The sequence below is a fragment of the Urocampus carinirostris genome, chromosome 18 (assembly GCF_059441175.1).
Source record: "Urocampus carinirostris isolate Australia breed hairy pipefish chromosome 18, RoL_Ucar_1.0, whole genome shotgun sequence".
Lineage (NCBI taxonomy): Eukaryota > Metazoa > Chordata > Actinopteri > Syngnathiformes > Syngnathidae > Urocampus > Urocampus carinirostris.
This window is the reverse complement of record NC_142366.1, coordinates 3,729,234-3,742,896: the sequence shown is the minus strand read 5'-3', so window position 1 is coordinate 3,742,896 and position 13,663 is coordinate 3,729,234. Positions and strand designations below refer to the sequence as shown.

The following is a 13,663-nucleotide window of genomic DNA, read 5'->3' as shown; positions in this document are numbered from 1 at the left end:
AACATTAAAATTCAAGTATTTTTAAGGATGTCAAGCACCCATATGAACCTTACAGCCAAAGAAAGTAAATTCTTCTAAAGTTTTATCAAGTCAGACTGCCAAGAAACATGGCAACAATTTAAGAAATTTAAAAGCACTTCACCCAAAATTGTCATGATTACTGATTCGCGGCACCTGCGGCTGCCCTGGTGGCGCCAACAGCCCTGGTCGCTGATTGGCTACTTGCCACTTTTTAACCCCCCCGGCTACCCGTTACTGGCGTCTGATCGTTGTGAACCTTCAGCTCCCGCTAAGGCAAGCCTTCTGAACCTGACTCCCTGTTTTTGACTCCCGTACGTTTACCGGCTTCGACCTGTTTCCGTTTGATCACGTCTCTGCTCCTGCGCCCCGGTAACGTGACCTGCTTTTCCCTCTTCGACACCACAATCGCTCGCCAGAGAAGTGCCACTTCCGCGTCACGAGCGACCTGCTCCCCACAATCAACGATCACTGGATCGTGGGTGCCAGCTTACGTCTCTTTTCTAATAAAACTAAGAAACTAACGCAATTGGGTTCCCGTCTCCGTACCTGGTTCTTGACAAAAATTCAAGCACTTTTCAAACCTTGAAAACAAAACTTTAAATTCAAGTTTTTCAAGAAATTAGAGCACCTGTACAAACCATGCAGCCAAAAAGGTCAAGCATTGGACACATTGTACTTATTAGGGAACCTCATGAAATACATGCCCAAGCTGAGACACCAATTTCAATATACAACAATTTTACTTTCCGATCCCCACCTCAGAATGGATTAATGTTGTATCCCGAGGGGCAAATCATTTTTATAAGAAGAATATATATTTTTTTACAAATAAAAGAACTGTATAGTGTACCTGTAAACGCTACGAAAATTATTTTTTTACCGATACCAAATCTCTTTGGGACTTTTTAGCTAATCAGAGTTAAGAACGCAATGCATGATGAGGCAGCGAGACCGTGAAAGGTGCGTTGTAACATAAGTATATTAAATTTCATGTTTTTCACTGACAATGACTTTTGAAGCTGAAAACGGTCCGGTGTCATTTCAGAAATTGGTCTAGGAAACTTGTTTTGAAATGTAGTCATTCAAGACAAGTCTACCAAACTTCAAGTTGCTCACTCAAGTTGGTTAAATTTGAAAAAAAATGTGCATCATAGTACAAGCAAATGGCAAATGTTTTCAGCATCTTACTGGGCAGAGGAGGAAGAGTGCTAGAGTTCCCTTTCCTGCAAATGTATCCCAGCTTCTTGCCGCAAGTCCTGGTCTCCCATTTGGAGGCCTTACCCGCATTCAAAGCGGCGCAGTTCATTCCAGGATCGGATGACGGATGACCTGTTGAAAGATGACGATACCGGGACAACTTACTAACTGGTGAATAGGAATGCTTTACGAAAGAAGTCATGGATATATATGCCAAATTTAGAATGTGTCGCCTTGACTGACCTGGTGCCCAGTTTAAATATCGGAATGGGTTCCCATTGCTCCACTGCCATCCTCCCTCGTATCCTAAACTGTTGAGTCCAATCCACAGGGCGCTTCCTAAGGTGCTGGTCAGTCCTAAGTCAGGCAGAGAAACCCGTCAAGGACGCGTTCGCTTCGTTTGGGATTCTTTTTTCAGCGGTACCTGAAATGTAAGTCTGCTCGTGGAGCTCCACGATGCTGAGAAGATCGGCTCCTTGCTGCTGGCAGCTCTTGCGGGCCTGGTGCCAAGTCAGCACCGACTGGGCATTGCGCTGGTACTGGACCCCCGTCACCGGGTCTGTGTCCCAACCGGAAGTCTCTAAGGTTTAAATTAACTCCAAAGAATAAATTGAGTTATTCAATGTAATCTCTTTGAAAAAGTCAGTAAAGATGACAACCTTTATGATGCTCATGTGGGTCAATTTCATTCAGAAGACCAAAGACCTTTGCATTTGAACCCTCTAATATTATCAAGGTTGTTTCAAAAAATTGACATCCTTGGAGATGTAAATATCACAGATAGTACATAATAAAGACAAATTGAATTTAAAAAAAGTATTTATGTTGAAGATAATTAAGATCCATCCTTTCAAATCTGAATGAGAAATTGAAAAGCATGTGGCGTATGTGAACAATTTCACAAATTTTTAATATGTACATTGAGTGGCTGTCTTCAGCAGAATCATTTTTCTTTTCTTTTTATGTATAAATTGTTTGCTAATGGGTTAGTACAGGGGGATACATATATTTATTACAATATTTAATTATTAATATTTAAAGGATACTATATATTTTGAAACACTTGTGTATGTTTATTAAGAAATCATCCTTTTTTTACTGTGCTACTAATATTTTGTTATCATGTTAATATAAGTGTATAATTATCAGAAGCAGGGTAGAAATAGGCCACACAAACCACTAAAAAAAATGACTTGTATCAAGGCACCTATGGATTTATATTATTAATTATGAGTTAATCATAAAAGTAGATAGATAGATAGAGATATAGATAGATAGAGATATAGAGATATAGAGATATAGAGAGATAGAGAGATAGATAGATAGAGATATAGAGAGATAGATAGATAGAGATATAGAGATATAGAGATATAGAGAGATAGATAGATAGATAGATAGATAGATAGATAGATAGATAGATAGATAGATAGATAGATAGATAGATAGATAGATAGATAGATAGATAGATACTTTATTCATCCCCCGCAGGGAAATTCACATTTCCAGCAGCATCCCTGTACAATAATAAAGCAAAAGGAATACAATATACAAATACCCAATGTGACGTGACGTGCTAGTACCCACTGTAGCGTGTTGTATAGAGTATTTAAATAGTGCTACATAAAATACACACTGCAATAAAAATACGGTAATATGCAATGTAGGGGTGTGGTTTAATGTGGGCCTTTACTCTGCCGGGTGGAGTTAAAGAGCCTCATGGCATGAGGAAGAAAAGATCTCTTCAGTCTGTCCGTGGTGCAAGACAGTGACAGCAGTCTGTCGCTGAAGCTGCTCTTCTGTCTGGATATAATGCTGTGTAGTGGATGCGATGAGTTGTCCATGATTGACCGCAGCTTTTTCAGTGCCCGTCTCTCAGCTACTGTTGTCAGGCTGTCCAGCTCTGTGCCCACAACAGAGCTCGCTTTCCTCGCCAGTTTATTGAGACGAGAGGCATCCTTCTTCATGACGCTGCCTCCCCAACACGAAGTGTTCTGCTGGTTCGAGAGCGTTCTCCATCCGGGCACCGGTGCTGTGGAATGCTCTTCCCCCTGAGATCCGATCTGCAACCTCAGTGGAAATGTTTAAATCTAAACTTAAAACTCACTTCTACACCATAGCATATGAATAACTTACTCTTCTCGTCGGCTGAAAAATAGTCTGTGTAATATATTGTAATAATCTGTGAAGCCCTTTGAGACTCTTCGTGATTTATGGCTATACAAATAAAGATGACTTGACTTGACTTGACAAGAGGGCGCTTGCCACAACTGTCTCATAGAATATTTTCAGGAGCCTTTTGAAGATGTTGAAAGAGGCCAGCCTTCTGAGGAAGTAAAGTCGGCTTTGACCTTTCCTACAAAGAGCTTCTGTGTTTGTCACAGTCACCCGGATCGGGAACACTTGTGTTCAGGATTTGGCGCCAACAGCCAGGACAGCTGATTGGCGCACCCTGTACATTTAAATCCCCAGTTTCCGGTAACACTTTATCCGATTGTACTCATGCTACCTGTTGCCTTCAGCTCAGTAAGCCCGTACTGACTCTGACTCTTTGCCTGCTCCCTGATCTCTTCTGATTGATCTCCGTTGCCGACCCGTTTCTGTAAATCTGCCCTGCCCGTCTGACTCCTGAACTCTTTTCCGAACACTACGATTACACCTGTCCGCGACCATTCCCGCCAAGCCTTCACCCGCTTGTCAAGTTCCGTCAATCCGCCAACCAACGGATCGAAGAATCCCACCTTGTCATTTCCTTCCTTTCAATAAAACCAAGAAACGAGCGCAAGTGATCTCAGTCTTCCTTTTGTCCTGTCTGACAATGTTGGCAGTCAAGTAAAAAGAATGAATAATTGATCATGTGTTTGAAGACACCTATCATTTTACTGATTTCTCATGCCAGTTAGAAATTAAATTTTTTACAAAATCACAATGGTCCATCACTGATGAGATATTTGTAGAACCGGTTTGCGGGCCACTCAAGTGTTTTTTCAGGAGTCTAACATGTAAATTTGATTAAAAAAAAACTTTATAATTCATGAGCTTATTTATGACAGCTTGTCTTTGTAGATAAATGCAAATTATTACACATGATTCTCAGACAGTACTTGTCATAAAATAGGAAAACAAGGATAGTCAATAGGTTGTTTACACCTGGTAAGCACAAGTTTTATGTCTGTTGTTTTGTATTGTACAATGGGCCAGTTCAACCATGTTAAAAAGCACACGTGCTGATTTTCAGTCATTTTGCAGACGTGGCCAAGGGGACGAGAGGACTGTGGGAAGAGGAAAACAAGGACTGCTGACAAGTCAGTGTGGAGATATGTGTTGTTCTGTTCAAAAGGGGTCATAAACCCTAATTGTTAGTGCTGACCTTTTTCGAGGCAAAAAAATGACACAGAAAAATGTGTTTATGGAGAGGAGGGCTTGTTTTTGTTTTTTTGGTGACTTACCTTTGGTGGGACAAAAGCCCCACTTTTTCTCACTGTTGTAATTGGCCTTGGTAGCACACCACAGATGGCCGTCAGTGCGGCCCTCTTTGGTACACTCAGAGTACCACTGCTCGCCAAATTTGAATGGGAACAGGCAGGGTGCACCAAAAGAATTGCCCCCGATGGTGAAAACCTCTGTAGGGACAAAACATTAAGTCCAGCCTTGAGAATTTACAGTATACCCCGAAATAAAGCGTCAGCGCCTTATGACATTTTGTTTTTCTTACCCTTTTTTACAACATTTTACCCACTATACAATATTGTGTCTAAATTATTCCGGGTGCCCAAAACGTATATAACTCAAACTTTGCATTGTTTGTGTGTATGATGAGTTGAGTCTCCAGATTGTCTGTGGTCTGCTTTTGGTTTGCAACATGGCATCAAGCAAATGCTGATATGTTATTTCCTGAACTACCTTCCACAATACTTTTCTATTTATTCACTTCAATATTTTATGTAGAATGTTTATTTGTACTGTATCCATCAGTTATCTGCACAGCTTATCCTCAGTAGGCTCGCGGAGGTTGCTGGAGCCCATCCCAGCCAGCTTCAGGCAGTGGGAGGGGACACCCTGGACTGGTTGCCAGCCAGTCGCAGGGCACATAGAGAAAGACAACTCACTCGCTCATTCACAAAAAAAAAAGGGTGAAAAGACTGCTTCGTCCAAAAACTCAATTTCCCAAGATGCATGTTGACTACAATACACGCATAGTGACGGTTCTGCCAATGAGGAGAATTGATGTATAAATGATCCCAAAAATATCCAAGAACATGTGTTATTTTGATATTTCTAGTTCAAAACCAATATATATGTATATATATATATATATATATATATATATATATATATATATATATATATATATATTAGCTGCACCGCTTATCCTCAGTAGGGTCGCGGGGGTGCTGGAGCCCATCCCAGCAATCATCGGGCAGTTGGCAGGGGACACCCTGAACTGGTTGCCAGCCAATCGCAGGGCACACGAGGACAGACAACTCACTCGCTCATTCACACCTAGGGACAATTTCGACCGGCAAGTCTGGAGCTGGATTTGAACCCACGCAGGAGGTTCCCATAATATGAACTGTGCCGCACATGCGCTAACCACTGCGCCGCCGTGCTGCCCATATATATATATATATATATATATATATATATATATATATATATATATATATATATATATACATGCATATATAGTGCAGAATTATTAGGCAAATGAGTATTTTGACCACATCATCCTCTTTATGCATGTTGTCTTACTCCAAGCTGTATAGGCTCGAAAGCCTACTACCAATTAAGCATATCAGGTGATGTGCATCTCTGTAATGAGAAGGGGTGTGGTTTAATGACATCAACACCCTATATCAGGTGTGCATAATTATTAGGCAACTTCCTTTCCTTTGGCAAAATGGGTCAGAAGAGGGACTTGGCAGGCTCTGAAAAGTCAAAAATAGTGAGATATCTTGCAGAGGGATGCAGCACTCTTAAAATTGCCAAGCTTCTGAAGCGTGATCATCGAACAATCAAGCGTTACATTCAAAATAGTCAACAGGGTCGCAAGAAGCGTGTAGAAAAACCAAGGCGCAAAATAACTGCCCGTGAACTGAGAAAAGTCAAGCGTACAGCTGCCAAGATGCCACTTGCCACCAGTTTTGCCATATTTCAGAGCTGCAACATCACTGGAGTGCCCAAAAGCACAAGGTGTGCAATACTCAGAGACATGGCCAAGGTAAGAAAGGCTGAAAAACGACCACCACTGAACAAGACACACAAGCTGAAACGTCAAGACTGGGCCAAGAAAAATCCCAAGACGGATTTTTCTAAGGTTTTATGGACTGATGAAATGAGAGTGAGTCTTGATGGGCCAGATGGATGGGCCCGTGGCTGGATCGGTAAAGGGCAGAGAGCTCCAGTCCGCCTCAGATGCCAGCAAGGTGGAGGTGGGGTACTGGTATGGGCTGGTATCATCAAAGATGAGCTTGTGGGGCCTTTTCGGGTTGAGGATGGACTCAAGCTCAACTCCCAGTCCTACTGCCAGTTTCTGGAAGACACCTTCTTCAAGCAGTGGTACAGGAAGAAGTCCGCATCCTTCAAGAAAAACATGATTTTCATGCAGGACAACGCTCCATCACACGCATCCAAGTACTCCACAGCGTGGCTGGCAAGAAAGGGTCTAAAAGAAGAAAAACTAATGACATGGCCTCCTTGTTCACCTGATCTGAACCCCATAGAGAACCTGTGGTCCCTCATCAAATGTGAGATTTACAAGGAGGGAAAACAGTACACCTCTCTGAACAGTGTCTGGGAGGCTGTGGTTGCTGCTGCACGCAATGTTGATCGTGAACAGATCAAAGCACTGACAGAATCCATGGATGGCAGGCTTTTGAGTGTCCTTGCAAAGAAAGGTGGCTATATTGGTCACTGATTTGTTTTTGTTTTGTTTTTGAATGTCAGAAATGTATATTTGTGAATGTTGAGCTGTTATATTGGTTTCCCTGATGAAAATAAATAATTGAAATGGGTATACATTTGTTTTTTGTTAAGTTGCCTAATAATTATGCACAGTAATAGTCACCTGCACACACAGATATCCTCCTAAAATAGCTAAAACTAAAAAAGCCCCACTCCAACTTCCAAAATATTCAGCTTTGATATTAATGAGACTTTTGGGTTCATTAAGAACATGGTTGTTGTTCAATAATAAAATTAATCCTCAAAAATACAACTTGCCTAATAATTCTGCACTCCCTGTATATATTTGTGTGTAGCGAAAAAATTTTTTATTGATCAATTCAGAGGTATTTTACATGTGGGGGGTGTTACAATTATTTTACATAACATTTAATCATCTTAGTAACATTTATTATTTATGAGTTACATCAAGCACTTTGAGGACAGGACTGCCATTAGCTTTGAGGCCCTCCTCGATTATTTTGACACCCCTGCTCTATATATATATATATATATATATATATATATATATATATATATATATATATATATATTTATAAAGTTATTTAGCCATATAGGCTACACAGATATTACCCAAAGGTTTTGCCTACGATGTACAGAGTTCATACATCTTTTTAAAGACCAAATTCAAGTACTTTTTGGGCACTTTAAAAGTCAATTATCTAATTTCACTTCTGTCTTGGTCTCTTCTTCTGTCCTTTTGGGCACACCGTGTACTTCACATGACAGCACTATACAAACTAATGCCTGCTGCGGTTAGTTATGAATAGACGTTAGTCAAGTCAGACTGCCGGGAAACATGGCAACAGTTTCAAGCATTTACAAGTATTTTACCCAAAATTCATGAACTTGTCAAACCTTGAAAACAACATTAAAAGTCAAGCAGTTTCAAGGCTTTTAAGCACCTGCGCAAATCCTTTATACACTATTATGTTGGTTTTTTCTTAATTTGGGTTAACTGGTGTTCAGAACGCATTAGCTACACATAACACTAGGTTTCTGACCCCAGCTATACAGCAATTTCACTTTGCGATCCCAACCTCAGAATGCACTAATGTTGTATCTTGGAGGACTAATGTATACCAGTAGTCACAATAAGAGCAAAACACAGAAGATAGTATCTCCTACCTTGATAGCCCTTGGAGCACAGGTCTAAATGTGTCCCGTAGACCTTCCATCGGCTCCACACCCCTGATCCCTTATATATCATCAGGTTCTTCTCGTTGCGATTCCCCCAGTTGAGGTGCAGGTCTCGGTTTCGCAGTCCGAAGAGGGTCTCGTTCTTGCACTGCCAGCGCTGCAGCTCGCTGGCCTCATTGCACTCAAAAAGTAGAACCTTGACCCAGTCCTTGATCTCCACAGCCCCCAGGCACAGGTTGAGGGAGAGGCTGAGCAGACGCTCGGCCGAAGCCCAGCGGAACTGCTGGTCCTTGGCGCGGGGATCGCACTGAGAAAGCGTGACCGACGAGGCATGGATGACCTTAACACACTTGTTGTGATCCTGGTTGAAGATCAAGAAGGAACTGCTGTCTGAAGCACGACAGGGGAAAAAAATTACAGATTTATTGTTTTAAACAATTAATTTTATTGTTCTCTCTTATCATCTCAGGCACAAGGTTGAAAACAATTTAAAATATCCACAAATTTAGAATGTAATGGAAATTAAATCATGAAAAAGCAGTATTCCAGTGGTGTGCACCAATAGATATTACATGGTGCTTAAGCTTTCGCCTCTCTGCCCTTACTAAGAACGTGACTTTTTGAGTTAAAATTTTTATTTTTTTTTCAAACTACCTTCTTTAGGAGACAGATTTTCTATAACATTTGCATTTTTATTCAACCGTAACGCATTGGATTACAAAGATAGATATGAGGTGGTGGCCTGTCTGCCCTTGTTGGTTTAAAATAAACAAAGCTATCTTCTTTAGTAGGCACAATGTCTTTTTCTGTTTTGCATTTTTAGATCAAAGAAAATACATTAAACAAGGGGACTTGAAATCTGTCCAAAATAACACCATGCTAAACTTATGCAGCTGGAAACAAAGTTATTTTACAGACACAAAATGGAGAACCTATGATTTTTGAAACTCAAGCTACAATTGTAAATCATAATCTCTTGCTCCTTGTAAGCTTTGGGTGTTACATGACACCTCCAATGGTGGACACAGATAGACTTTAGGTGGTGCTACATCTCCCATCCTCTGTTAGAAACTGGCTTTTGGGACATGGAACGTTACCTCTCTGGCAGGGAAGGAGCCCGAGTTGGTGTGTGAAGTTGAGAAATTCCGACTAGATGGAGTCGGACTCACCTCCACGCACGGCCTGGGCTCTGGTACCAGTCCTCTCGAGAGGGGTTGGACTCTCTTCCACTCTGGAGTTGCCCGTGGTGAGAGGTGCAGAGTAGGCGTAGGCATATAAGTTGCTCCACGGCTCGGCGCCTGTATATTGGGGTTCACCAATGACCCTAGACGAGAGGGTAGTCCACCTCCGCCTTTGGGTGGGGGGACGGGTCCTGACTGTTGTTTGTGCTTATGCACCAAATAGCAGTTCAGAGTACCCAACCTCCTTGGAGTCCTTAGAGGGTGTGCTTGAGAGCGCGCCCCCTGGGGACTCCCTCATACTGCTGGGGGACTTCAACGCTCACGTGGGCAATGACAGTGAGACCTGGAGGGGCGTGATTGGGAAAAACGGCCCCCCTGACCTGAACCCGAGTGGTGTTTCGTTATTGGACTTCCGTGGCCGTCATGGTTTGTCCATAACGAACACCATGTTCAGACATAAGGGTGTCCATATTTGAACTTGGCACCAGGATACCCTAAGTCGTAGTTCAATGATCGACTTTGTCATCGTTTCGTCTGACCAGCGGACACTCGGGTGAAGAGAGGGGCGGAACTGTCAACTGATCACCACCTGGTGGTGAGTTGGCTTCGATGGTGGGGGAAGATGCAAGTCCGACCTGGCAGACCCAAGCGTGTTTTGAGGGTCTGTTGGGAACGGCTGGCGGAATCTCCTGTCAGAAGAAGTTTCAATTCACACCTCCGGCAGAACTTTGCCCATGTCCCGAGGGAGGCGGGGGACATTGAGTCCGAGTTGACCATGTTTCACCCCTCCATTGTCGAAGCGGCTGATCGGAGCTGTGGCAGTAAGGTAGTCGGTGCCTGCCGTGGCGGCAACCCTCAGACCCGTTGGTGGTCACCGGCGGTGAGGGATGCCTTCAAGCTGAAGAAAGTCTTATTGGGCCTTCCTAGCCTGTGGGACTCTGGAAGCAGCTGGCAGGTATCGGCTGGCCAAGCAGAATGCGGCTTCAGCGGTTGTCGAGGCAAAAACTCAGGCATGGGAGGAGTTTGGCGAGGCCATAGAAGTCGACTTCCGAACGGCTTCGAGGAAATTCTGGTCCACCATCCGGCGTCTTAGGGGGGGCAGCAGTGTGCTATCGACACTGTATAGTGCCGATTGGGTGTTGCTGACCTCGGCCCGGGACGTTGTGAATCAGTGGGCGGAGTACTTCGAAGACCTCCTCGATCCCACCGACACGTCTTCCTCTGAGGAAGCAGAGCCGGAGGACTCTGAGTTGGGCTCTCGCATGGCTGGGGTTGAAGTCACCGAGGTGGTCAAAAAGCTCCTCAGTGGCAGGGCCCTGGGGGTCGATGAGATCCGCCCGGAGTTCATTAAGGCTCTGGATGTTTTGGGCGTGTCATGGTTGACGCGCCTCTGCAACATCGCGTGGACATCGGGGACAGTGCCTCTGGACTGGCGTGGTTGTTCCCCTCTTTAAGAAGGTGGACCGGAGAGTGTGTTCCAACTACAGGTAAGGTCTATTCAGGGGTACTGGAGAGGAGGGTCCGCCAGGAGGTGGAATCTCAGATTCAGGAGGAACAGTGTGGTTTTCGTCCTGGCCGTGGAACACTGGACCAGCTTTACACACTCTGCAGGGTCTTTGAGGGTGCATGGGAGTTTGCCTGTCCGGTCTACATGTGTTTTGTAGACTTGGAAAAGGTATTCGACCGTGTTCCTCGGGTGCTTCGGGAGTATGGGGTACCGCACAGTTTTATCCAGGGTGTGCGGTCCCTGTATGCCCGGTACCAGAGTCTGGTCCGCTTTGCCTGCAGTAAGTCGGATTCGTTCCCGGTGAGGGTTGGACTCCGCCAGGGCTGCCCTTTGTCACCGATTCTGTTCATAACTTTTATGGACAGAATTTTGTAGGCGCAGCCTTGGTGGGGATGGAGTCCGGTTTAAGGGCCTCATCACTGCTTTTTGCAGATGTTGTGGTGCTGTTGGCTTCCTCAGGCCGTAATATGAAGCCCTTGCTGGAGCGTTTCGCAGCCGAGTGTGAAGCGGCCGGAATTAGGATGAGCACCTCCAAGTCCGAGACCATGGTACTCAGTCGGAAAAGGGTGGCATGCTCCCTCTGGGTTGGGGATGAGATCTTGCCCCAAGTGGAGGAGTTCAAGTATCTTGGGGTCTTGTTCACGAGTGAGGGTAGGATGGAACGGGAGATCGACAGACGGGTCGGTGCAGCGTCTGCCGTCATTCGTACCCAGTGCCGGTCCGTCATGGTGAAGAGGGAGCTTAGCCGAAAGGCAAAGCTCTCGATCTACTGGTCAATCTACGTTCATAACCTCACTTATGGTCATGAACTTTGGGTAATGACCGAATGAACACAATCCCGGATACAAGTGGCCGAAATGAGTTTCCTCCGTAGGGTGTCTGGGTTTTACTTGGAGATAAGGTGAGAAGCTCAGTCATCTGGGAGGGACTCTGTGCAGAGCCACTGCTCCTTCGCATTGAGGGGAGCCAGTTGAGGTGGTTCTGGCATCTGATAAGGATGCCTCCTGGACGCCTCCCTCGGGAGGTGTTCCGGGCATGTCCCACTGGCAGGAGGCCCTGAGGGCGACCCAGGACACGCTGGAGAGACTATGTCTCTCGGCTGGCTTGGGAACGCCTCGGGATCCCGTCGGATGAGCTGGAGGAGGTGGCTGGGGATAGGGACGTCTGGGCTTCCCTTTTAAGGCTGCTGCCCCCGCGACCCGACCCCGGATAAGCAGAAGATAATGGGTGGATGGATGGATGGAATTTAGTAGGTAGGAGGTGCCCGGAGGAAACCAACGCAGACATGGGGAGAACATGCGAATTCCATACGTGGAGGCTGAAGTAGCTGGACTTTAACCATGTTTCTCCGCACCGTGGGGCTGCGCGCTAACCACCCAGCCGCCGTGACGTAGAATGAATATATATATATATATATACATATATATATATACATATATATATATATATATATACTTTTTGGGTAACATATTCTCAAGTCTTCACAATAAGCCAATTTTAGTTTTCTCAGTTTTTCACAATAGTATACACAAGAAAACATTTCAAGTCCCTTATGATTGTTTTCTCTTGATTAATTTACAATATATATATATATATATATATATATATATATATATATATATATACACATACCGGTATATATATATATACACATACCGGTATATATATATATATATATATATATATATATATATATATATATATATATTATAAAATTAAAGTAAATTAATCAAGAGAAAACAATCATTAGGGACTTGAAATGTTTTCTTGTGTATAATATTGTGAAAAACTGAGAAAACTAAAATTGGCTTATTGTGAAGACTTGAGAATATGTTACTCAAAAAGTAATAGATTAAATGTACACTTTTATAAGGCAATTCTACATAAATGATTTGTCTAAGTAATATTTTTCCCCAATCGCACACTTAAATTTAAGGGTAATGAAAAAGTTTTCATGCAAAGATTGCTAGTCTTGCATGCAAAATCGGAAAAGTCTCCATCCTCACGTACCAACATTGGCTGCCACGGGACGCAGGAAGCATATCAGCATCACGGTGAAACGAGGCCACATGATGGAGGTGGTCTGCAGGCGGTCCGGTGATAAAGTGGAGAGGTTAGCTGCCGCTAAAGTCGCTGCGACTCCTTCCTTGGACATCCTGTCACATGGCGCTCACTCAGAGAGAGAGGCTGAGCAGGAAACCAGCAGGGAAGCACCTCTCGAAGATACAACTGATATATGGATATTACTTTGTGCACCCCCAAAAAATACCGTTACATCAGGTTGTTAAGTAATGAAACGCGGGGCTTGATTTGACCCAGTGTGTGTTAAATGATCCGGGAGAGTAGACTATTAAATAAATCTTAAATCTGATTGTGAGACTAACTTGAAAACATGCTTTCTTTGTTTCCATGGTTCAAGAAACTGCTTACAGGTCAACATGGCCTGCCGATCTCACACCACAGAAATATTTGTCCAAAATGATTGAAAACAAAGCGTAATCAAACACATTTTATAAGTGGATAATCTCTCTATTTTCTTTTTAAATATGTTCAAGCTTTATTGTGACTGAGTGCAAGTTTAATATTTGGATATCATTACTTTTGTTCCTCCAGATTATTATATTAGTTTTTCCTGATTTTGAAACTAGTGGAAAAT

The 13,663-nt window shown here is 43.5% G+C and overlaps 1 protein-coding gene across 1 annotated transcript in view; it reads right to left on the bottom strand.

The window, feature by feature from the left end:
• The window catches only part of mrc1a (mannose receptor, C type 1a), a 54,115-nt gene extending 40,967 nt beyond the window's left edge, over positions 1 to 13,148 (bottom strand). The window contains exons 1-6 of the mRNA XM_088322222.1: positions 13,018 to 13,148; positions 8,308 to 8,709; positions 4,665 to 4,838; positions 1,643 to 1,798; positions 1,462 to 1,575; positions 1,210 to 1,350 (exon numbers count right to left, since the gene is read on the bottom strand). Coding sequence (XP_088178348.1) covers positions 1,210 to 1,350; positions 1,462 to 1,575; positions 1,643 to 1,798; positions 4,665 to 4,838; positions 8,308 to 8,709; positions 13,018 to 13,078 — 1,048 coding nt within the window. The 5' untranslated portion in view covers positions 13,079 to 13,148. The remainder of the gene's footprint in view (positions 1 to 1,209; positions 1,351 to 1,461; positions 1,576 to 1,642; positions 1,799 to 4,664; positions 4,839 to 8,307; positions 8,710 to 13,017) is intronic.
• Positions 13,149 to 13,663: the final 515 nt, after the last annotated feature.